We start from the raw sequence: 26,009 nt of genomic DNA on the forward strand, positions 1-26,009 counted from the left end.
AGGACCTGGGTTACTCCCCAGATTATCTGTGATAATTAGCTTTGGTTCTCCAAAAGATAATTGTGGAGTGCTGAGGGGAAAGAAATGTTCATTTAACTTGCTGCCGGTCACTCATAAATGACTTATGATGGAAATTGTTCCTCTATAAATGGTTGATGGTTTCACTGAGGTCATTCAGCTCCACCTGTTCCTCTATAATTGGTTGATGGTTTCACTGAGGTCATTCAGCTCCACTTATAGAAAACACCATAAATATCCACATTATGTCAAGTGGTAGGATGATGTCCTCTAGTGGTGAATGTGTGTTATTACATAACAAACTGCAGCATCATTACATACAGTATGCTGAAAAATTGCAATTGCAATGATCATGTAATATAAATTATTTTGTGCCTAAAAACATTAAAAACCTTAATGCCACTTGCAAAAAGAGAACAGAAAGCAATAAAAAGACACAACTCTCAGGATCTTGTCATAGCTCAGATTCACCTCATAATGTAGCATGTTACATCAGCAGCATGAAATGCATGAAGTCCTCTCTTTTGTTGACATGAATGAAAAAAATTAAAAATAGTTAGAGGTTAAATACAATATATAAAAATAAGTTGTTGAAGAAATTCTACTCTATAGTGCATATCCAGGTTTTCTTCAGTTCCCACGGTGAGTCTGACATTACAAACACACGCTGTTTTGCAAAACTAGTCAAACCAACCGAACTTTATTTTGAATTTTGATCACAATTCCAAAGTTAATGAGCAGAAATACCAAATATGCTGAATTTTGTGGGAATGTATTAAGTAATGAGAACTTTTGTTGTACACAGTGGAATCTTTTCATCCTACTCGATGCAAAATATCTCTGTTCAAGATGTTTGTAGGAAGTTAAATTAAAATTGCTATTAAACAATCTAGTGCTAATGTTTTTCATTTTTTTGGCTTTATTTTTCTCTCTAGCTGGAAAAGATGTTGGAGCCACAGGTGTGGAGAGAAGCAGCCACGCAGGTCTTCTTTGCCCTCGGTCTAGGTTTTGGAGGTGTCATTGCTTTCTCCAGCTACAACAAGCGAGACAACAACTGCCACTTTGATGCAGCACTGGTCTCCATAATCAACTTTGTTACCTCCATCCTGGCCACATTAGTGGTGTTTGCTGTCCTGGGGTTTAAGGCAAACGTTATGAACGAGAAGTGTGTTGTCGAGTGAGTGTGTGTAACAAATCCTTCCTGACCTGTTTTCACTATAATCTTCACTCACTGACACGGAATATCCTGGGCTACCTGAACACTGGTGTGCTGAGCAGAGAGATAATCCCTTTACACATCAACTTCTCCCACCTGTCTGCCCAGGACTATGCAGAGATGTATGGCGTCATTAAGACAGTAAAAGAGGACAGCTTTGGCCAGCTGGGCCTGGACTCTTGCGTGCTGGAGGACGAACTCAACAAGGTGAGTGGGAAAAACTTCAACACATTAGCACATTAGCAAACTTTAACTACCTTTGGCCCATGTGAACTTCTTCACCTCCTCCTCTCAATCATCCAGGCGGTTCAGGGCACTGGCCTGGCATTCATTGCCTTCACGGAGGCCATGACACATTTCCCTGCCAGTCCTTTTTGGTCTGTCATGTTCTTCTTCATGCTGATCAACTTGGGGTTAGGAAGCATGATTGGCACCATGACTGGCATCACCACGCCCATACTGGACGCTTTCAAGATCCGAAAGGAGATCCTCTGTGGTGAGTATTGCTCAGATCACATTTTTTGCACTGTACTTGATCAGATGACAGTATTTCTCAATCAGAATTGATTTTTCCTTCTCCTTCAGTGGTTTGCTGTGTCATAGCCTTCCTGTTAGGCCTGTTGTTCGTGCAGCGTTCAGGGAACTACTTTGTCGCCATGTTTGATGACTATTCAGCTGGTCTGCCTCTCACTGTGGTGGTGATCCTGGAGAACATCTCTGTAGCCTGGATCTACGGCACTAAGAGGTAACTCCAGTAGACTGAAGCCATATTTGGATATGATTAATTTTCAGGTAACGTGTTTAACGTCAGACAATTTTTTGCAATGACTGATCAATTTGTAGCGATACTAGTCAGGTGGCCTTACATATAGTAGCCCACTCATCAGGCTCTCTCTTTCATTCTAAATGCAAAGGTCACAAAAATCAGATTTTTCCTGTCACCCAGAGTGTTTTTAATTTCTGGCGGTTGATTACTCTGAGCTACAAACCAAAACAAACAAATCTAACAGCTAAAGCTAACAGATATTTTTTTGAAAGAGTAAATAACAACAAACAATAGAACCTATTCATAGCAGATGTTCTGACTTGTCATGCAGAAAAAGCACAGGTGTTGCTGCTAATGTCAACGATGGCTTTGTTCTGTTCAAGCATCTTGATAAACAATGACAGTGTAACACTGAGCCAGTGTGCACAATGTCAGAATCCTGAAGCTGAATCATGGAATTTAGCCATCATTATTTTTTTTGTTGCACCTTTGCTTTTTGTGCTGTGACATGTCAGAATGTCTGCAGTGGAAAAGGTTTATAGAAACATTTTCTGTTGAGATTTCTATTCTCCTTTGCTTTCTTCCTTCAAAGGTTCATGCAGGACTTGGAGGACATGCTTGGTTTCAGGCCATATGCTTTCTATTACTACATGTGGCAGTACGTGTCGCCAGCTATCTTGGTGGTGCTTATCACTTCCACCATTATCGAGATGGCCGTCATTCCTGCAGGATATAATGTCTGGGTGCAGTCTGAGGTCAGTGCTTCATTCCTCCTGTCTTTGAGTGTGTTCCTCCCTCACTCTGTGTTTCTCTCCCCAGCTCTTCTCCTCTTTTCATACTGTAACTCATGTGTTTTGTTCCTCCTCTTCCCCTCTGCTAGGGCACAGAGCATTTCCAGAGCTATCCTCCCTGGGCTTTAGCCATGGCCTATGCCCTCATTGTTGTGGCCATGCTGCCTTTACCTATGGTCTTCATCGCCCGCCAGTTCAACCTGATCTCAGACGGCTCCAACAAGCTGTCTGTCTCCTATTGTAAAGGCATGATGAAGGACATCTCCAACCTGGAAGAACAGGATGAGCAGCGCTTCATCCTCAGTAAGAACCCCAGTGAGGCTCCCTCTCCAATGCCCCCCCACCGTGCTTACCTGGGTCCTGGTGGCACCCAGGAGATGACCAACACCAACTACGGCACCAGCGCCAAGACGGGCTATCAGAACATCGTCTCACCTGAGTCTGAGCTATAATTGACTGAGCTCCTAGATCCTCCCATCCATTAGATGGGAGACAGGGTGAAAAGGGCGGAAACATAGGAAGTCAAGAGGGAAAGAAAATCCACTGCCAGCTGTTGCAGCACTCATCCCACCTTAACCCCCAGAACTCTGTCCATCCCCCCCTTCTCTACCCCATCACTCCTTGCCTGTGGTTCTCCCCTTCGTCCCCACTGTAGAATCTGTGCTGCTAATTGTTTGTCAGTCCCAACTGAGATGACGGGATCAATGGAATGTGAGCCCCGCCAGATATGACAACCTTTTCTTTCCTTTCAAGGTATTACAGTGGTAGAGATGTCAGCAGATGGAGAGGTCCATTGCACTGTTAGATTGTACAAGTTTTGTTGTGTACTAAGCTCTGGATGAGATACAGGTGTGTGCAACGCCAAAACACTTAGCTGTATGTTTTTAAGCAATCCCATGTACTCATCAGTCTGGAGAAGGTTATTTCTGAGACAGCTCTAGAAGATCATCCTCATATTCTGGTTCAGTTGGTTTGGTATTTATGGGAAGAGGATGGAAGGAGATGCAGAAAAAACACTCGTCTTGTCCTGATCTGTATCACTGTACATGTATGAGAACACTTCTCATCGTGCAAACAAAATGACATTGATTGACACATTGATTCATAAAAATATGTAATACATGATTCTGACAGTGTGAACAGTGTTACCGTCCAATTATATCTTTAAGTTTCTTGTGCCTATCATGCATCAGCAATAATAACCAATCAAAATAAGGTCCCCATAAAACTGTGGATCTCCTTCTATCCCTACTTTCCCCATTGATGTAGAATTCTGTACATACATGTGCAATAGTCTGAGATGTCATCATAAATCGTATATATACAGTACAATACTGCAGTGCAAAACAAGGGAAAAACATTCCCCATATTCATGAACACTGAAGCACAGATGCCCACTATTGTTAGAGTGTCTCTGAGCCTTAACACAGAGTGGCACTATTATTTTCAACAACCTTTCTCCTTGATACAAACAGACTCTAGAGTTATTGCCAGCAGCACTGCACACATTGTTTCTGTGCTGTTCCAGTCACAGCTGGCCTAGACAAAGTTTTTCCATTTTAATCAATCATTTTCATCAAGCATTTTCCTTTTAATCAATGCCTTAGAAGGACAAAGGTGTAGGTGGATGACTAGACATAAGCAGAGCAGCTTGTTTTTAATCAGCAGGCACCTTCACACTTGCCTGTCTCGTGTTAGAGAGGCAGACAGAAGAGGATTTGTCTTTGTGTGTGTGCAGATGTGCATGCATGAGTGTGCGTTGTTGTCTGCCAGTGAATGAGAGCTCCCGGTGACCCTGCCGGTTTAAAAATAGAGCTGCATTACCCAGGGGAAGCCGTGGCAACACACCATAGATACAGATCCTCTTCTGATATGGAGGAGGGAGAGGAGAGCGGACATCTTGCTTTGTCTGCTCCACCTGCATGGCTGTTTGTTCAGCAATACAGAAATTAGACATTTAAATGTCAATGTCTTACAAGACTATCTCTCTAATGTTGTTAAGATGCATTAAGTAACATGTTCACTGCCATGATGGACTGTGGATCAATCATTCTTTATCCCTGAGAGGATGATGTTTTAATTCTTGCACATTCCTCAAATTGTGACCATTATGGACATCATTTCATAAACACCACAGTCATTTTTATGTCTTTCTGTGAACAAAGGTGTGAAAACTGACACTTTTTTATTTTCAATGTTGTATGGCTGTTTATGTTTAGGGGTATAATGTGTCAAATGTACTGTGGTGTATATAAGCTGTAATGTGTGGTTTTCACCACTGGGTGTCTCTGCTGGTCAATGGACAAGCCAGTGACACACTGGCTCAGTCTTGTGGCCCCTCCCTGAGTCAACACCAGTACCTGAGACTGAACAGATGTACTGTAGTATGAAGCACAGTCAGTCACATTGTTTGGTGCCTGAACATCTCTGTTGTCTGGTTTGCCTTATGCTTCTGTCATTTGGTTTTCTTGATCATGTGGTGTGTTTACGTGGCATTGGACCAGTGTCTCGTTTCCTTCACTTGAGCACTTTAATTAAGTAGAGACCCTGGAGTTGCTTGTTAAGCACACATTCAACAGACCTTTTAAGACTTTACAGAATGTAAATATCTATCTATCTATCTATCTATCTATCTATCTAATCTATCGATAGGGAAGCACAGTGGTTAGCACTGTTGTCTCATGGCAGAAGACTCCGGCTGACCCGGGGCTTTTTGTGCAGAGTCTACATGTTCTCCCTGTGCCTGCGTGGGTTCTCTTTGGGTACTCCAGCTTCCTCCCACAGTCCAAACACATGCAGCTTAGGTTGATTGGTGACTCTAAATTGTCCGTAGGAGTGAGTTTGAGTGTGTGTGGTTGTTTGAATGGTATCAGCCCTGTGATAGACCAGCGACCGCCTCTCGCCCAATGTCAGCTGGGATTGGCAGATAGATAATGGATGGATGGAGAGAGGGAGGGCTACAGTATATGCCCATGAAAAGACACAAGACACAAATGCATAGAGGGCAGTACTACAGCACCAAAAGCACATGAACCACTATGACAATGAAACAACACTGGCCTCCCTGAAATCAGCACATGACTAATGATTTTAACGCTTTACGACACCAGATTACAACCTCTCCAGTCACTAAAACTTAACATTTCAGGCTATAAAGATCTTCTGTGGTAATATGGACAAGAAACCATCTGTTTCCTTTTTCTTTTTGTTAACTAACTACTGATACAAATGGCACATAACGTCAAGTGAAAGCACTTTGTGCATAAAACCTATAGCTTTGGTTTAGATTTAAAGCACATTTAAGGAAGCACAGCAATGTGAGCACAGAGGAGTTTGTCAGTAATCTCAGTGTGGGTGAACTGGATGATGAAACTAGATGGAGTTAGTTATGGTCTGATTCCTGCATTGTCCCAGGGGTCACTCGAGGAAAACACTGCACACTGACATGCACTGCCATCCTGCACCTGTAGACACAGACTGATCTGCACAATTCGTTGTTATACTGTAGATGACAAACTTGAGCTAATACTGATTTGGTAGGTCCTGAACAAAGAAAGCACACGCCTTTATCGTCTCCTGTACAAGCGGTAGCGTTCAGGAGTCCCACGCCAGGCAGAACAGATCCAGCATGTAACATTTATAGACACACTGTTGAAACCTGCTCAGTGAAAAAATGTCTTCTCATATTGGTTCAGAAATGCACAATATGTCACTGGCATTTAGTATCGATATATCATACATATTATTGAAAACATACTCCAACTCCAGGGTCTCTCTGTCTTGTCCATGTGTCCATGCTGTGTTGCATTACAAAGCAAGTTCTAAAGCTTATCTCAGTTAAATTATTGAGACTAACTCAAAGTAGAGGAATAGTGTATTTATTGAACTGTCCAAATAGTCTTTATGTGACCAAACCGTAGTTATATTTATAGTATTTAAGATGATGTATTTAATCTGTACATACTGATGTACATTCTGATAAATCCACACTGAGTATCTATAGTAAGTGTGACAGGGTGTATACTTGACCTGTAAATAATAATTGTATATTATGAGATATTTTTTTGATTTTTGTACTGTAGGTAATGTTACTTTATTGTCTGCTGGTTTCTGGTGTTAGTGTGTGGTTGTTCTCAATCAAAATACGAGTGACTGTGTGTGTCTGTATATAGGTGTGTGCGTGTGTGTGGATAAATTAAAAGTATATGTAGGTTTTGTGTGATTAAATGTATGTTTTTCTCCTCTCTTAGTGTTGTGTGCTGCCGATTTAAACGAATAGATAAAATCCTGTTGTTACTGTGAACTGGGGCCACTAATGTAATAAGCAATCTCTTGTCTGTGTTTCTCACTGGACCTGAGGCGGCTTCCAGCGCAGAACAGGCAACACAATAAAGACGACATGTTTGACTGTATCAAGGATACATAAAGTTAAGTTTTTTGGTTGTACAGAGTGATAACATGTATAAACAGGATGATGTGAGCAGGAACTTCAAATCACTTTTATTAAACAGAAATGTATAATGTGTGTTGTTCGTTCTGATTTTTAGACAGTAGTTGTTCTCTGAGTCTGTGTGCCAGCCTGGCCTCCCCCTTCCAAAATTTTTTAGATGTGCCCCTTAATCCACTAGCTCCTTGTGTTTCACAGAGATTGCACGCACAGTTGAGTCTTGCTACTGTACTGCTGATAAATAGTAAGGTCATTTGGAGCGTTTGGGGGCAATGTTTTTAAATGGTGGCGGTGTGTTTCAATGATGTGTTTTTTTAATTATTTTTGAAAAATAGCAGATGCCTTATGGCACAGATGAATAAACTAATCCAGTTTGGAGGCTGACAGTCACAAACCATGAGTAGAGGCAATTCATTGCTGGTTTTAGTGTCTGTATGGGGACTGTTTAAAATACGAAATGACCGGCCTTATTTAAAAAATAAATTAATAATAATGCCAAGAAATCCTGAAAAGATGACATTCAGTAAGAAAAGATTGTTCACCTGACACTAGTCACATTTTATAAAATTTGAATCTGCAGAGTAACCAACAGTCATAATGTTGAATTTTAAATCTGTTTACCAGCCCACTCTTCATAATAAAAAGATAATCAGCTGCTATATCGGCATTCAGTAACTGAAGAAGACATTTGGTTAATTGCCCAAGTCAATCCCCCACAGCTCATCTTGACTCAGTTGCACTTTACTCATGTGGCTACAGCTATGTTGCCTAAAGTAAATTGCTTGGCTCATGTTCCACTGTCACAGAAACTTAGTTGGAACCTGACACAGCATTTTGTTCTAGTAGCCCACAGCAGTTTGCAGCATGTGTAGTTTAGCTTCACACACTGCCATCAGCTAACCTACAGCATGTGCAGAGCTCTCATACCCCAGCACTGACACAAACTGTGCCTGTTGCCAGATTAAAGGCTATACACACACACTCACACATCCATCACAACACACACTTATTATGCCCTGTTGACAGAGACAGATCATCTGCCTTTTAAGCTGTGAGGTTTATCACCTGCAGTTCTTTATAGTTGCTCATAGCTTATACAAGCACAGTGTGACAAATATTCTTCTCATTTATAAACATATGGCTCCTATTAATTTCATGTACTTGAGCTTGAGAAATGACAGTGATGACTAGTTCACTGTAATTGCATCTTCACTTTTACTGAGTAGTGGATTTAATAAAATGCTGCCCCACTCCCACGGGCTGTCTTGTAGTCTGTAGAGTGATATTACTTGAAGGGATACTGGACTGCATGCACTTAGTGTTCCAATAAGGCAGGGACCTCTGCTGCTGCTGCTGCAATGATTTTAACCACACAGGTTTTGTGTGCAAATGTCAAGCTATTTGTCTCCCGGGCTGTGTTACCATTCCTCTCTTGACCCAGCTGTCCAGTGCACTTTAATGAACCTCTCACTACTCTGTATCCTGGAAACAAATAATTTCCCAGCATAGTGTAAGACACATGCAATATACAAATAGATTGACTTGATAGTACAAATGCACACAGAGTGCATTTTCACATGCATTAATGGGAATACCACTTGCAGGCTGTCTTACAGATGTTTATCTAAAAACAGCCGAGGTAGGCCAGAGGCCACTTCCCATGTTCCCACTGCCTCACCACCTGGTCCAGGAAAAGACTGTGTCAATGGACATTTTTCACAGTTTGAGCAGCATTTTCCAGGCAGATTGAGATTGTGTAGGTGGAGATCCATCATTCATATTCTCACACTTTCAGCCGCTATCATCTTCCACAGCCGAAGCCAGAAGGTCCAGCATGCGCCTGTTCAGAGGCCTGACCTGACAGCCATGACACCTCATTACTGTTTGACCAGTTATTCTCACTGCAAACATTGCTGGGCTTTAGCAGCATTGTCAGTTGCTTTGTAGAAATACAGATTTCGTGCCTTGGAGATTGATAGTATTTTCTTACTTTCTTTTAATTGGATCCATTTTCAGGCCTTTCATGTGTTTTAATGAAGCATTTGTTTTTAACATCAAAAAATGACAAAGCAGCAGGTTGGATCTATGTGCACAGAATGCTAATTTGAATTTTTTGACTTTCTGTTCAGTGAATAAAAACTGCAAAAGGCTCAAAAATGGGAGTGTGAAGCATCTAGTCTAACAAACATTACTTAAATTAAGCATTTAAGTGGAGCTGTTTGTCACCAATCTAACCAAAGTAACTTTATTTTTAGACTAGGTATTCTTTTTCTGGCTTTTCACTGTTTACTTGACTCCAGGAGAGCCCTGCACAATAATTCCTATATGCCTAGACTGTTTGTTTATGCATAAATGGCAAATAAAAATCTTGAATCTTGAATCAATCTAATGCTCTGCTCTCCAGTCTTGAGTCAGCAGACTGTACAAAACCCTACCACAAAATCACTGAAAAATACTAAACACATACCAAAAACACAGACAGATACTCTTTCTGAGCTATTAAAGTAGTATTCCACCAATTTTGCTTTGAGCTCCAATAATGTGTCATGAGACACTTTAGAAAAGGATTGTAATTGATGCAGTAGAACCAGAGTTGTTTTCATGCCACACATTCTTATTCCGTGTCAAAACCTGACACCTATTATCCACAATGCAAGTCAACCACCGACAGTTCAGGTCAAGATTGATGTGTTATGCAAGACATACAAATAAATACTAATACATTTAATTTATAGGGCACCTTTCATAAAACCCAAGGTTGCCTTACAAAACAGGCTAATCATAACAATAGAATTAAAATGAGACAACTCAGACAATAATAAAATAAAAAGTGTGGTGTATTAACATTCTAAAGTACCAAAGGACTGCACAATACAGCAATATAAATATCCACATATATCACAATAACCCTAAAAACAACGCAGTATAAAATACCCATAGTAGCAGAATATCACAATGTAAAATACCACAAATAGCACTACACTAGCACAACAAGAAATCCAAACAAATTAGCACTGATAAGCTTGCTTTAAAAGGTATGTTTTAGTTGCAGTCTTGAATTCTGAGACCGTAGTATACTGATGGCTCGCAACACGAAGGTCATTCCAAAGCCTAGGTGCAGCATAATCATACTTAATTTAAAACTGGGCAAGCAGCAGTTGGAGCAGTCTCAGTTCGCTAGCCTCAAGCAGATTATGGGTAGAACTCATAATCAAATGAGAGTCTATTTGAACACAGAGAAACAGGTAGAGCAGGTCAGAAGATGCAGCTGTTTCCACTCCTTGTTTTTTCCTGTTAGATGAGCAACAAGCTGCGTAAGAGGACTGGAGAGGTCAGTTATCTGACGCAGAATGACAGGAAGCAGGAAGCAATGAGACATTTTAAGAAATACTCAAATTTATTTAGGAATATTTGTTTTTTATTAATATAATCAAAAGTGTAGTGGCATAAAGCTGATAAAGCTGAGTCTGAAATTAATGTTACATATAATGATCTAGCAGACGGTTTCTCAGCACAGACCATCTCACAAACAACCTTGGAACAGCAGAGGAACGTGGATGGCAGCAATTATCTCCACTCTCAAGCTTTGCAGGACCACAGTCCACCTTGTCTTCCTGGATCCCAATTAGATGGTTGAGGCAACCATGGCTTTGACACCTGCTGACAACCAGCTACCTTTAATAACTGCAACGTTGCCGTGAACTGTGAAGGGGAGAACATTTCATGTTTCACCGCAGCATGTGTTGTATCAAAGGTGAGCCAGAAATGTCTTTGGGCAGACAGTAAAGACAGCACTGTGTTTTCAACAAGAGCATTTTACCAGAGTAGAGCTGATTAGCCTGTAAAAGTAGCCGCTGATGGACAGAGAAAACCATTTTACAGTGTGTGAACATAGGAAGTCAAACAAAAACACCACTCTGTTACAGAGAATATGCTGAGTTATTGTTTCTGTTCTTAGCAATAATGCTTGCATACACATACAAAGCAGTTCTATTCCTTTTCACATAAAAAGTACCAGTGTCTGCAGGGTTTAAGGGTCGCAGGTAAACAGGAAGACTTGTTAAAAAGCAGCAGGAAAGGGGTGGGGGGGTGGGCGCAGGGGCCGAGGGCACAGGATCCAGCTAAAGAAAATACATTGTAAACAAATAAGCCCATAGACAAACATTGCGATCTGATAGCATTAGTCAATTCTTGGTAGTATGCCAGTCTCTCTGGAAACCATCTGTTGTAAAACTAAGGCAAGCTGACATTCAAATCAGACCAAAGGAAGGTTTATTAGACTACATGTGATTTTCCTGATGATAAAAGCAAGCTGTCCGAACATAATTACAATATGGATCTGTCCCATAAATGCTGTTAATTCCTTAACATCTAAGTTATCCCCATTCTTCCCCCTTACCAGCTTTAAGGCGAAGAAGATATCATCTCAATCAAGTCGTCTGCATCTGTATTCGCTCCTAAAACAAGCTGTTATTGTTGTATATTGTGGTGTATATAAACTGTCTGGCACCCTGAAATGGTTCGATATACAACAGTACATTATATAAAGAGCCTTGAGCTTGTTGTAATAGAAGTATTCCTCTTGTAATTTAAAAAACAGGAGCATAGAAACATTTATACACAGAAGGACATCCAGGCATGGACGGGTTATGAGAAAATGGGCCCCTGGGTACAGGCGTTTAAAAAGCCTCTAACACTTTCAATACAGGGCTATCAGTAGTTTATTGTGCCTCTTATTTGTTCTGTAACTCTTTATGATAGCTTTGCATTTCATTTTGCTAGTTCTTTTATTATATTATATTTTATATTATTACCTTAAACCTTGTTGTGGTTGCTGGAAATTATTTTAGTTGTAAATATACTTTTACTGCTATGTTTAAATTAATGGTAGTCACGATTTAAAACACATTCTAATTTTACAAAACACAATCATGCTTACATATGTTACCTCATCATGAATATACACTCTTAAAGGCATTTTCATGATTAGCTTTACTGAATTATTACCAGTACTTTGGCCATTGTTAATCACATTAAGAAAATCACGAAAACTTATCACTTATATCTGAAATTACATCATTATGGCATCGCAAAATTAACTCATACTGTTTAAGAAACATTTAAAGATGGTATTCTTCAGCATAAATAAAAAAATACTATTTCAAACAATTAATAAATGAACTGAAAATATTAACTGGGGTTTACACTGAGCACAAAAAGACTTTGTCTCTCTTTATCTGTTTTAATGCCAAACTACACTGAAGCTGTTCTGGTGGTGCGTGGTGGCTCAACGCTTTACTGAGAGACTTTATGATGCTTTTCCCTTTAATTTGTCACCTGTTTGTACCTCGAGAGCCTCCTCAAACCCAAACAACATTCAATCAAAGCAAGTTACCTGACAAGCCTGTAGTTAGTAAATAAATACAGTAGCTGCTGTATATCAAATACTGAACAACACATTGTATACTGAGCAGCTGAAGGTACCACAATTGCTTCTGATGAACACTGGCGCCTCCCCACCTACCTGGTGGAGGCCTCATCACTAATGCATTAGCCATTTAGCGTGTGTTGGCCCAGTCAGAAGAGATGATTGCACCCATTCAACCATTCAAATGGAGTGCAGCTCTGAAACGCCACGTCCGTAATGACAGCTGAAGAGCAGTGGGCAATGATTAGACCACTGCTGAGCAAGAACACATGTTTTTCTCCTCAGTGATCTTGGATGGATGCAAAGACTTGCATAAATAATGACATGCTGCCAGGTCAAAAGTTTGCTGTAGAGAGAAAATTGAGTCTGTTGTGTTTTAACAAAGACATTAGCAGTATGTGATTAAGTGTTTCTGAGGGAAACCATAGGAGCAATAAATATTCATGAGCCCCTGCTGTTCACTTCTATTATTTTTTGTTCAAAGTCTCAGGAAGTGACTATACGTGGACATATCTAAATGGACCCAGTATTTCTGAGTCTTGAGAGGTCATATTGAAAAAGTAAATGCACATACTAATGGATTTTATTTCCTGCCTGTCTTTATACATAATGGCTGAGCTCTTACACAAGGCATTTTCCCATCTGATAGGAAGAATCTCATCCTTATTGACATGAATTTACTAAAGAACTTCAGGAGATGCCCTCCAAACAACACGTGATTCAAAGTTTTGTAAACCTTCCTTGTCACTTGTAAGTTTGATTGATGTTGTTTGTAAGTTTCTACAGGATACACGAGTATTTCTTGGAAAACACCCCTTGATTGTTGTTTACATGCACAATCTCCTGAAGCTATCTGAGACTTCTTAGAAAAGCTGGGGTTTTTTTTCACTAGCTGGCATAAATCCAGTTAGCAGGGTCACTTGGTAAAGGTTGAGTATTGAGACATCATCCTCTTACAGAGTAGAAACATGAGCAAAATGTCTGACAACCAGGACAGAGTACTGATAGTTCATACTTTCTGTTGTGTAAAATATCAGTGCATGCTATTCTTACTTTGTATATACAGTGGATTCTTGTTGCACAAATAAGTAAAATGAAATGTGTAAAATATATTTTTGAAGCACTGAATGCTAAAATGTACCATGAATATGAAGCTACATACAGATGTTCATACAGCTGCTTGGAAACAGCCATGAACTACATTCCTCATCACACCACTTTCTCTTTTTTGTGCCCTCCGTCGAGGCCAAATGAGCTTCTAATGAAGTGGATTTGCTGCCTGGCCTTTCCACTGGCTCACAGCCTGCACCTCATTCAGATGTGGATGCACAACACCTGCATCTTCTGAACCTCTGACAGAGACAGAAAACAGACAATTATCCACAACAACAAGAATTTATATTCAGAAAACCACACATAAAATGGTTTCCTGAGCTTCGTGCACATGTTTTGTTACTTACAGTACATGATATCTATGTTCTACTGTATGTGGAAGCACTGATCATATTTACCAATGAGGGGGGTGGGGGGGGGTGATTTAAACCAGCAAATAAGTGTGTAGGTGATATTTCCACTCTGAATCAAAGGCAAAGGTTGCCACTGGGAGCCATAGAACTGCTCAGTGGGGAGAGATTGGCCAGGGCAGCAGGAACTTTATTTTATGGTTAAGTTCAGCCTTTCCTCTGTTTTAGTGTTTATCATGATTTGTTACTATTGTAGGACTGAAATTATGCAGCTCGGAGTCAGTCACTGACCTTGAATGGAGGGGCCTGACCCACTGCCTGTAGAATTCCCCTCATAAACAAGGAGGGAGCTTGTCTATGAGGTTGTTCGCAGTCCATCCATCGATGTTATGTGTGACTGAGGGAAAGGGAACGGTGATGGGGCCTTCCCCTCATGCCGCCCAGTCCAGACCCCACAGAGTGACCCCAGATCAGATCACATGCAACTGCTGGGGACAGGGCAGAATATCACGCACACAATTCCTCCAAATGTACTAATGGGGAAGAAAGACGAGTGAAGCCTTATTTATGTAGGACATTTAATTAAATGGAAACTCATTTAATTTCATGACCTGCTCTAAGGCTGTTCTTTGTACAGAGGAAGAGAGGAAAGGCCTGAATCAGATCGGTTTGTGACATAAACCAAAATAAATTTATGAGGTGGACGTTAAAAAGCAAAATTTAAGCAGAAAAGTGAGGACAGCGTAGATGCAATATTGTGAGAAGAAAATACTGTTTCTAATTTGAACAAATCTATTCTGAAAAAACCCACAAACTCATTTCATGTGTTTGAAGATGTACATTCTGACGGAGGTTAACTTGTGGGATTAATTGGTTTGTCATGGATGGAGAACAGGCAGGAAGCTGCTTTGATACTTGGCAATTAAAATTTATAGTAATATTGTCAGGAACATTTGATTTTATTGTTATACATCTATATATATAGATGGAATAAATTGAATTTCTATAAATTTCAAGGTCAACTTGCATATTGGGTTTGTGCTATTTGAACCTAGTTCCCCAATAGATTCTCTTCTGTTTTCTCATTTTCTTTAAATCCCTTCAGGGTGATTTTAGTCACAAGCTGTTTGTGACTGATCCGGCTGCTTCCCATATGTCCTGATGGATGTTACCTGCCTCCCTTTAGGGCTGCATTCAATAAACTTCATCAGTCCTTTGCAGTGTCAGTGGTGGCCAAGTGACCACATGTTACATCCATTTTCAGCTGAAGATAAGATTATCCCTAACCAGACTAGAAACTCTACTAGCCAGGAGTCAATAATAAAAATAAAACACAATATAGTTTCTGATTACACACTTCCTGTGTGGAAAAAAGTGGCAGCATTAGTGGAGATCCTGTATGATGCATAGTCCACCCGGGTCAATACTGATGGAGCTATAGATTCAAAGGGCAATAATAATGTTCTTTAGTTCCTGAACATTTCATCTCCCCCACCAACCCCTTGTCTTACACACACACACACACACACATATACAGGGGCACAGGAGAACGGGGAGTGCTGTCCATTAGTGGTTCACAAGAGACAGGCCTTCTGCTCAACACATAATGTTTCTGCAGCAGAGGGAAACTCCCCTTAGGAAAACTGAAGGAGAAATAATTCTCCTGCTCTTCACAGATCATTACATCATGGTTCCCACTCACAGGGTTGGATTGCTTTTAGATTTTTTAGTGTTTTTTTGTTGTTACTGTCAATGGATATTTCACTTTAGGACAGTTAACGATCATGAGGCACTCTGTCAGAATGGTTGTGTGGTGCTGTGTGTGAAAAATGTGGGGATCAACATCCTTAATAATGAGTTTTGAGCTCAGTCCAGAAACAACATGACACAGGATCTTCAGCTTCCTGTAATGATAGCAGCGAAGAGCTCCCATGGTTCCACATCCACTCAGGCTTTGAAGGCTACATTAGCTATCCAAATGGAAAGAACCCTCAAACTTGGACAGTGAAGAGAGGAAAGGAAAAAGATACAACAGAGCCCCAAAGCTCCATCTGCATAGTAACCACATGGTGCCTCTGTGTTCTCCTTCATAAGAGACTGGAGGAGCTGGGCATGGTAAAGTCTGTGAATTCAGACAGTCACGGTCAAATCCAAATCTGTTTTATGAACTTTTTCAAAAACATTTACAAAATAAGTACAATTTTCTAATTGAAATCATAAAATTAAAAAGAGAAATATAAGCCAAAATCAAATCCTTAGTGTTCAAAAACATCTTGTGTCAAATAATAAATAAACAACCACTGGTCTGTCTTATATTCTAAAAGGATAGAATTGCACAAAGACTTGAAAAACTGATCCAAACCTCACTTTATATGAATCATCATCATCATCATCATCATCATAGTGCTTGCAGAATTTGAAGGCCACATCAGCCCAGTAATCATAATTATGTATCACTGAAGCTCCTTATCTCTTATGCATAGTGGAAAGTCCACATTGCTTGTTATAGGCCACCCTCTGAATTACATCCTCATAAAGCCATAAATAAGTGAGAGTTTGTTATTCCATTGAGCAAATAAGATGTCAAGTCTTTTCCACAGCGACACACAAATGAATAAAACAGTGAAATGGCTCAGACTCAGCCTTTCTCCATGGAAACTGTGTTCAATATTGTCATGACAACCTCCAACAGAGGAGAAAAAAATAAAACAAGGAATGAGGGGTAACAATGAGAGGGAGTAATCAAGGATAACAGGACAAGCCCTGACAGACTGTTTCTCTCAACTTCCAGCTCTGACTCTTTCTCCTCTGCCCAAGCTCATCTTGTTTCATGAATCACAGCCCCGCAAATCCATCTGTCATCTTTCCTGAGCGGGTGACACTGCTTCACTAATGGAGTTATTCAGGTACGGAAAACTATCAGCTGCTAGCATGATGGCTGCTTTGTGCTGATAGAGTCATCAAAATATGGCATTCAACCAAATCAAAGGCTCCAGCTGGGCAATTATCGCTTCTGAGCACGGAGACGTACACAAGTTTAAAGGGGACAGTTAAGCCGCTATTTCCCTGTGGAGTCAGAGATAATTTGTGTTGTGTTATGTCTATATACTAAGCTGCAAAATGTGTAATTCATCAATCCATCACCAACCATCATATGCACAAATGTATTGAAGGCTAGTGCTTCACCTAAAATCAAGGAATGATAATGTGAAGAAATACCAGAAGTGATCCAAAATCAGGCTGTGTTCTTCTAGCAGCAACTTTAATTAAGGCGCCATTAGCACAGACATATTGCAAAGAGTGAAATAACAATTTTTGATTCATTTTACACTCAAAACAAACAAACGCTACACCTGTATAGTTTAATGCAAAATCAACTGCTCATCTTGGGAAACTTGTTCTAAAAGCAATGATGTGACAGGTTGACAACTACAAACATACTGTAAGACCTTAAGATGCCCCAAATGACAACAAAAGCAACAAACTAAGCATACAACACAGCACACAGCTCATGCAAATCAACAGGAAGCAGCAAAACATCAATGCAGCAATACAGTAACAGATATTCAGCTCATTTAGCTATACAAAGCAGGACACATATAAAAGGACAATGCTGTTATTAACCGCTTTAAGAACTGAGAACAGTTTTCACCCAAAACTACTTTCTACTATTACTACTCTACTTTCTGAAGGAGTAATAAGTTATTAGTTAAGATGGGTTCAAGTATCTGGAAACAGTACTGTGAGCACCGTCCATTCACTGCTACTGGGTTGGAGTGGAGTCTAAGAGATTATAATTCAAGACCTGGGGAAACAAATCTACAGCTGTCTGCATGACATGATTTCAATCTAGTCAGTGTTGAGTGATATCGCAGGTACAGATGTGATGCTTGCACACAACTCTAATTTGTGAAGATGAGCTGAATATTTTTCTGTGCATTTGCATCTTTCCTCCAGCTAACAGTTTATACCAGTACAGCCAAATACTGTATTTGAGAAACATAAAAAGAGCATCTGCCTCTGCTTCTGTCTGACCAGTCTCTCAGTCCAAATTTAGCTTCGGTAAAACACTGTGGCTGCTTTTGTGTGAACACATGGCATCTCCTTTCATATTCATGTAGCCTTGATGTCTGAGATTCATCCATGACATCTTGCCTCCAAACCCTTTGTTCCCACGGTGCACAACACAATACATCATTGAACATCAATATGTTCCTCATGGGCAACAACAGTAATGATGGTCACTCTGAGCTGAGTTGAGTGTGTATATGTGTAGGCTTGTGAAAGACAGAGGGGGAAGAGGGGGAGGGAGCCAAGAGGTAATTAGTGTTGCCTGTCATTCCAAATCTCCATGGAGATGTGTTCTGTATGTCATCTACACCTTCACTGCGTTATCATGGACGCACAGCTGTGACTGCCACTACACCATTTAGCAAGCAGGAGATCAACCAGACTCCATTAGTTTCAGTACAGTAAAGTAACCGGCACAGTAGCAGCGCTGTAAAACTGCCAGCTGTCGGTTAATGGTAAAAAAAAATGCAGATTCAATAACTCGAGCTATGAATGAAAATACAGTAGTAAGCATATGTACATAAACAACAAGCCTTCATCTTCAACACCAGGAGGGGGAAATGGATTTTATTTGTATTTCTGCAGAGAAGATACAACATCACACACACTCGCACACACACAAACATCTGATAGTTTGACTGGGTTAAAATCCATCACAGTCACCTGTACAGTCCATAACAAGGAGACATGTGCTTCTCCATCATATTTGACTATATACAACAAGGATACAGGAAATGAGGCTAGAAAGGTGAATTATCAAAATAATAATCTTTCAATATTGGTCAACAGTTACAATATTTCATGGTGCATAAGAATATACAGAGAAGGAATGAGCCATAATATTGTACTGTGCTACATACCTACAACTGTGCTTATACATAATTACAGACCTCTGGGTCAGCATAGAAACAGCATCTAATGAAGATGAAATTAACTTTCCCTTTGTTTATTAAACATTAAGGCCACTATGGTAGACCATGAGGAGTCACAAGTGAGAGAAACCACACTCCTCGTGCTTCTCTCTCTGTGGAAACGTAACAGGGTTTCTACAGATCCGACACAACCAGACGTGTGAAGGAAGTAATCTAATTACATTACTGCACACATTTAAGCTCCATTACTCAACACCAGGCACAAGTCGAACTGATGGCATTGTACTGTATAGCTTTGTTTTTACTAGCAATGGTACTGAAAATCTACCATGTAATCTAATAAAGTCTACATTTGGTCCTGACTCAACCAGTAATGATGCATCAACTGTACACAGTGAATGTAATAGACAGAAAATACTGCTCCATTGATTTTTTTTTTCCTTTTGTTAAACTTTCTTCTTGTATAAGGATTTATAAACAATGTACTGCCCGAGCAGCATTCATGCCACGTTGTGTCTTGACAAAATATTTGCATGCTGTCCTTGTCATCAGTGGCACAACAGAAAGCAGAGAATGGATCATCGATAAAGAACTCTAGGTCTGTTTTGTTGAGAACTGAACAAATGATTTCAAGTTTTCATCTAATCCCATTTCACAGTAACAGTTTTGCTATACAAACTCATATTCACATGTTTGTGTGTTCTTACTAAACAGTTAACAACATTTATGGACATAAGACATGAATCCAAATGACAAAGTTTTATGTTTTTGAACTCCAAAAAGAGTTCAAACTGTTTCTGCACATATTACTGCAAACATGAAATGAGAAACCAGTAATAAATGCAATATCTTATGAGCAAACAGGTGGTTGCCACATGGTTAAAACAGAAGTAATTAAGATTAAAGCCCCTCAAAACAATGATAAATATTCATGACTGAATAAACTATAACAAATAAGTTTGAAGACATTGTATTAAGAGTTTAAAACCCCCAAAAAAGCAGCTGTGTGTGTTTTGATCAGATTGAAAAACATACTGCTCAGTCCTGATTGGTGCATGGAAATATGTGGTATCATATTTTCCCACTGGCGCCACATCCACCTCTGGATCTGGCACATGGTGGCCCAATAATGGATTAACCTTGCATTTGTCACCTGTCGCCAATCAAAGCCATCAAATCAGCTGAAATACACACCTTTTTATATCATCAAACAACTTATTGAAAAGAAACATACCAAAAAAGAACACTTGTACACACATCAGTGTGATAATATCTATCAAAAACCACATGACCTCTGAAAAAAATGTATTTGATTTGTACTTTGAGTTTTTGCTTATATCCCATCTGCTAAACATAGAGGAGGCAGGACTTATGACTTACACTGCAAGCAACCACCAGGGGGCGACCAATTTGTGGTGGCTTCACTTTTGGGAGCTCTTGCCTGTCCATTGTTTTTACAGTCAGGGGTCATAACACAAAACTAATTGAGAAAATATGATAAGAATATTATTAGCCAGTGTCTTACATACAGTACATCACATAGCTCGATCATGCAAAACATGCACAATGCTTTGTAACATGTAAATGAGTGTAAATATGGTAAAACTGCTATGCAAATGATTTTCTACCACAGGATGTTAAAAGTATGACTGATACAAAAATAAGATCTTGTCCTGAATAAAAAGAATCCTGCCTGTAGTTCATTCAAAAAGGAAAAGAAAGCAGGGACCCACACTGACGCTCTGCACAGCATGTACTCCAGGCAAGTTCATGCTGTTTCTCCTCTTCGTAGCCAATCAACATCAGGTCAGAGTGGTGACCTCCGGCTGAGCGTACGTTCCAGCAGCAGCGAGGATGTCTTTACAGCTCTCTGTTAGGATACACAAAAGGCAGAATTACAATGAAACAATGGTGACTTATGATAATAACACAATGGACCTGGAACATAGAGCTGGATGTAGTGTAATGAATGATCTCTGTTGAACAAAGAGATAACCCTGTTCAGGCTGTGAAACAGTTACAGCAGGGCTATAACTTATTTTAATTAATAGTCAGCCCTTTGTTTTTTCTTAAGCAATTGTAATTTTTATCTATAAATATAAAAATAGTAAAACATGCTCATCACAAGTTTCTATGATGATGCTTGACCAACCCAAATATACTCAATTTACAATCAAAGTTGAGTACGTTTGGCATCTTTACTTGATAAATTACTTCCACTAAGTAATTCATTAGTTCATAAAACTGCTATTGATTGACTAATGAATTAATCAACATAAAATTTCAGCTGTACTCCAGAGAGAAATCCTACTGTACAGTACAAATCTGAACTTCAGAGGTCAGCACGAGACTTTACTTTGACCACCCATGTTGTTAAAGGAAACCTATAGTTGAAATCACCCACAGGAGCCACTTGGGAATATGAAGGTTCATCTGAGGCTTTTCTCTGCTCCTCTGTACAGCTGCCTGCTGCTTCCTCTTAGCAGCACTTAAGCAGTTTGCCAGACTATTATGCACTCATCATAGAAAACAAGCTGACGGTTGTCACACTGCAGCGAGAACATGCTTTCAACCTGGACAGTGTTTGCTTTTGCATGTATAAATGATGACAGCAAGTGCTAACCCTGTCACTGACTCCCTAAGATGACCTAAATCACTTCAAGTCCATCAACATGATGTTTCAATTGCAGAGCGAGTGACCATTTCCTGTCACTGATATCCATCTGAGCATCTTCAGACCTACTGCATCCATTTGTTCTTTTCTCTGTTTCCTGCTCTGGTGAAATATCATCCATACCTTATATCCAATAATCCTTGAATCAACCTGACACCGTTCCCCATGGGCATAACTCTGAGGAGCAGAGCCACTGTGCCATCATTTATTTCCATCTAACTCAAAATGGCTGCAAATAGAAAGGCAACCTTCTGCATGTCAGACAAAAACAAGGGGTTTTATTTTTCAAATTCAGACACAACAGTGTGTAACACTGGTGGGAAACAGTGATGATCTACTTGAATCTTTTTTGCAGGTAATGTGTACTTAAATGCTTTGTATGTGTGATATCCCCCTGTAATAGGCTGGGATATCATTATCTCTGTACTCACCAGAAACAGAGCTCAAGATTAAATTATCCCCTCCTCTCTCTCTCTAAGATTAGTTTTGAGGCGGTCTGGCTTTGCTCAGCTTTCCAGTGTTTTTGTTTCTCCAATCATAGTGATCTCATGAGCTGAACATATCATTTAGTACATATATTATAGAACTCAGCATGAAAGCAGGTTATATGACTGTGTTTTCATCTCATGTGACAACATACCATTAACCTACATCAATCCACAGCACTCACCACAGGAAGGCATTGACAAGGCATTCAGGAAACCCATTCAGATACACTGTAGTTGTAATAGGCTCAAAAAAAGTGAGGGTATACACTCTCATAGGAGCCAGGCTACAGTAGATGGCCCATTTTATGTGTGGTTTTCTCTTCCTTGACAGTGATGTGCCAATGAGCTCTTGTAAAAATGCATCTCTGTGAAGAGTAGCTTCACGGGAAAACACTTTCAGTGTTGCTGGGCTGTTTGCCGGATGTTGACTGGGTGGGACGTGCACTCAGGATGTCAGGATAAATACAGATCCTTTTCACATGGCAGGTTTTTGGGCTCAGATGTGAGGTCCAGCAGCCATTCAAGCAGAGACACATGAAAGTGGGAATTGGAGGAGCATCACTGTCTTCTTTGTACATGTGGTATCTGTTTCAGACAACTGCTTAAAATTGTCATTATTACAGAATATTAGTGCTGCATGTTAAAACGCATGGTTTAAATTTGTAAAAGCTACAAACATTAAAGTCCCGATGGCCTGCAGAGCCAAAATGAATTTAAACCACAGTTAAGTTACCATGTATGATGCTTGTTAGTACTATGTGCAACACTACAGCCTGTAAATGTGAATATTCAGGTGACATGTATGTAACCTACCAGCATGGACGCTGAGGTCTCCAGAAGTTAGGAGGTAACAGGCTGCCTCTTTTTTTGTCTTGTCTTGCCCTCGGGTGCACCGTAGAGACCACTTTTCATTGGGGGACAGTGGCTGGGTCAGGCTGCAGCCTTCCTCCTCTGAAAGGGCCACATTTGCATCACCGTTTGGCTTGGAATCTGACAGGAAGACAATACCACATGGCAATGTAAATGTCAAAGCTTTTACTGAGGCTCCCTTGAGGGCCCACACAAAGGGAGACCTATATCTCATAAAATCCATATGCGATCAAATCCAATTCAACTGAGATGTTATAAGAAATCATTTGATCCTGGTGTTTTATTGTCTTTACGACTAAGCACAGTTCATCTGTCAGGCAAAGCCTTATAAGCCTAAACAAACTGCAGGTGTTTATGTTACTATTAAGCACAAGTCCAGTCAAATATTTACTGTATAAGTAAACAGTTCTAAAGGATGAATAATCTCATTAAATAAAGTGCTTTAATAAAAAAACTGAATTAAAAACCTAACTATCAAATACAATAACTAGTAATATCATGTTAAAAGGTGAGCTCACCCAAGTTGAAAAAAATGATGGTACTTGTGATGGTATTTGGCCATGCAGATAGCATTGGTTTCATTTGTCCAGATGTTTTAAAGATTTCTGCCTTAATACAATGGAGGTGAATACATTTTTTCTTTTTTCTATTCCATCAGCAGCAGAAAAGAGAGTTCAAACCTGAACAGATAAGACCAAAACTATCTGCATGACTAGATGCCACAAAAGGTAAGTTAGAAAATGTGTTTCGTTAATTTGGAAGAACTGACCCTTTAATATTTCATTGCAGAGCGGTGCCTGCTGACATGTGTCACTCTGTGTGCTGTCTCTGTGTGAGTTTGTTTCTGACTTCCCAAATGAGGCCGAGTCAGTCGGAGCATCTGGATACCGGTTGTGCTTCTTCTTCTTTTTTGGCAGTTTCTGTTTGGCCATAGCCAGTGAGTAGTACATCCCAAAGTTATTGACAATGACTGGGACTGGCATGGCGATTGTTAGCACCCCAGCCAGTGCACAAAGCGCCCCCACCATCATGCCCAGCCACGTCTGTGGATACATATCTCCATAGCCCAGTGTTGTCATGGTGACCACTGCCCACCAGAAGCTGATAGGGATGTTCTTAAAGTGTGTGTGATTGAAACCTGTTGGGTCATTGGGCTTGGCTCCAACGCGCTCAGCGTAGTAAATCATGGTGGCAAAGATAAGTACACCCAGTGCTAAGAAGATGATGAGCAGGAGGAATTCATTGACACTGGCTTTCAGCGTGTGGCCCAGCACACGCAGGCCTACAAAGTGTCGTGTCAGCTTGAAGATCCGAAGGATCCGAACAAACCGCACCACTCGGAGGAAGCCCAGCACATCGCTGGCAGCTTTGGATGACAGGCCGCTGAGGCCCATCTCTAGGTAGAATGGCAGAATGGCCACAAAGTCGATGATGTTGAGTGTGTTCCTGACGAACACCACCTTGTCTGGGCAGCAGATGATTCGCACCAGGAATTCAAACGTGAACCAGATCACACAGATCCCCTCCACCAGTGTCAGGATGGGCTTGGTCACCATCTCTGTCCTCGTCACTTCCCGTGTGACATTGCCCTCAACAACTGTCTCTGTCCGGTTCTGCAGTTCGTTGAAGGCCTGATGGGTCTCGAGGCAGAAAGTGGTGATGGACACCAGGATGAATAATAGAGAGGCGAATGCAACTCCCTGGACAAGACAGATTAATCATCATTAATCAGCACAATGTTACAGCTTTGCTGCAACATCCTTTCAGTTTTTCAGACAAGACCATATACAGTATACAGTAATTATATGTTACTGTATGACCAATAAAAAGACATGGATGTTTCAGTCAAGTCTGTAAAGTGACATGTTTTGAGGGATTGCTTTCCAGCAGAGGCAGTAAATATCAGATGATTGACAGTAAGCAAAAACTAGAATAATGAACACATTGATATGAAACTACTTAACTCAGGCACAATGAGATATAAAACACAAACTCTGACAACATCAAAGAAAGGGTGTAAGTTACTGTGAAGATCAGTGTGATGTTCTGTAAAGTTCATTTTAAATGTTTCATCTGGGTATACCATGGACAGGCTGCCAGTCTATGACTGGGTTGACATGTAGACCAACAACAACACACACTCATACTCACTCCTGGGGGCAATTTAGTCGTCAGTCTACCCCTGCTGCATGTCTTTGAACTGTGGGAGGAAGCCAGAATACCCGGAGAGAACCCACACAGGCACAGGGAGAACATGAAACTCCACACAGAAAGGCCTCGGGTCGGCCAGGGTATGAACCCGGAACATTCTTGCTGTGAGGCGACAGCGCTAATCACTCAACTCAGTGTTTAAAAAGAAAATATTCCTTGAACTGAATGTAAATTACAGCCATCCTGTATCTCCTGAAATGGTTCTTCAGGCAGTTAGACAATGTATTATTTTTTGTCAATACAGATTTGTTAAATCCTAACAAGCACACAGGAACTGAGGAGTTTATTAACACAATATATAGATGTAGTTTATACCCAAAAATTACAAAACCAAGTAGAGTAACAACCCAGCATGCAACATTAATCGATAATATATGTTATGGATAGTAAAATGACAAGTGGATTACTCATAAATGATATTAGTGATCATCTACCAATATTTGTGGTTTATGAGGGCCAGTATAGAGAAGAGAGGCCAAAAACAAATTTTTTTTCTATAGGAGGGTGATGAATGAACATGCTGTAAGGAGGCTAAAAGAGGATGTTATGGGGCAAAACTGGGAATCAGTTTACAAAGAGGAAGACTTAGATAAAGCATATGAGCAATTTTTAAATATATTTAAGAAAGTATATGACAGGAACTGTCCTCGTAAGCAGTATAAAAACAAAAGGAATTACAGTGGGAAACCGTGGA

At 40.2% G+C, this 26,009-nt stretch overlaps 2 protein-coding genes across 2 annotated transcripts in view; one reads left to right on the top strand and one right to left on the bottom strand.

Annotated features, from left to right (window-relative positions):
- slc6a17 (solute carrier family 6 member 17) overlaps window positions 1–5,589 on the top strand; it is a 16,967-nt gene extending 11,378 nt beyond the window's left edge. The window contains 6 exon segments of the mRNA XM_020620638.1: window positions 954–1,200; window positions 1,254–1,441; window positions 1,538–1,730; window positions 1,820–1,979; window positions 2,593–2,755; window positions 2,881–5,589. Coding sequence (XP_020476294.1) covers window positions 954–1,200; window positions 1,254–1,441; window positions 1,538–1,730; window positions 1,820–1,979; window positions 2,593–2,755; window positions 2,881–3,243 — 1,314 coding nt within the window. The 3' untranslated portion in view covers window positions 3,244–5,589.
- A 13,173-nt stretch (window positions 5,590–18,762) lies between these two features.
- kcnc4 (potassium voltage-gated channel, Shaw-related subfamily, member 4) overlaps window positions 18,763–26,009 on the bottom strand; it is a 24,463-nt gene continuing 17,216 nt past the window's right edge. Inside the window, 3 exon segments of the mRNA XM_020620674.1 lie at window positions 18,763–20,942; window positions 23,048–23,224; window positions 23,874–24,804. Of these exon segments, the coding sequence (XP_020476330.1) occupies window positions 20,875–20,942; window positions 23,048–23,224; window positions 23,874–24,804 (1,176 nt within the window). The 3' untranslated portion in view covers window positions 18,763–20,874.

Source organism: Monopterus albus, unplaced genomic scaffold (genome assembly GCF_001952655.1).
Source record: "Monopterus albus unplaced genomic scaffold, M_albus_1.0 scaffold6.1, whole genome shotgun sequence".
Lineage (NCBI taxonomy): Eukaryota > Metazoa > Chordata > Actinopteri > Synbranchiformes > Synbranchidae > Monopterus > Monopterus albus.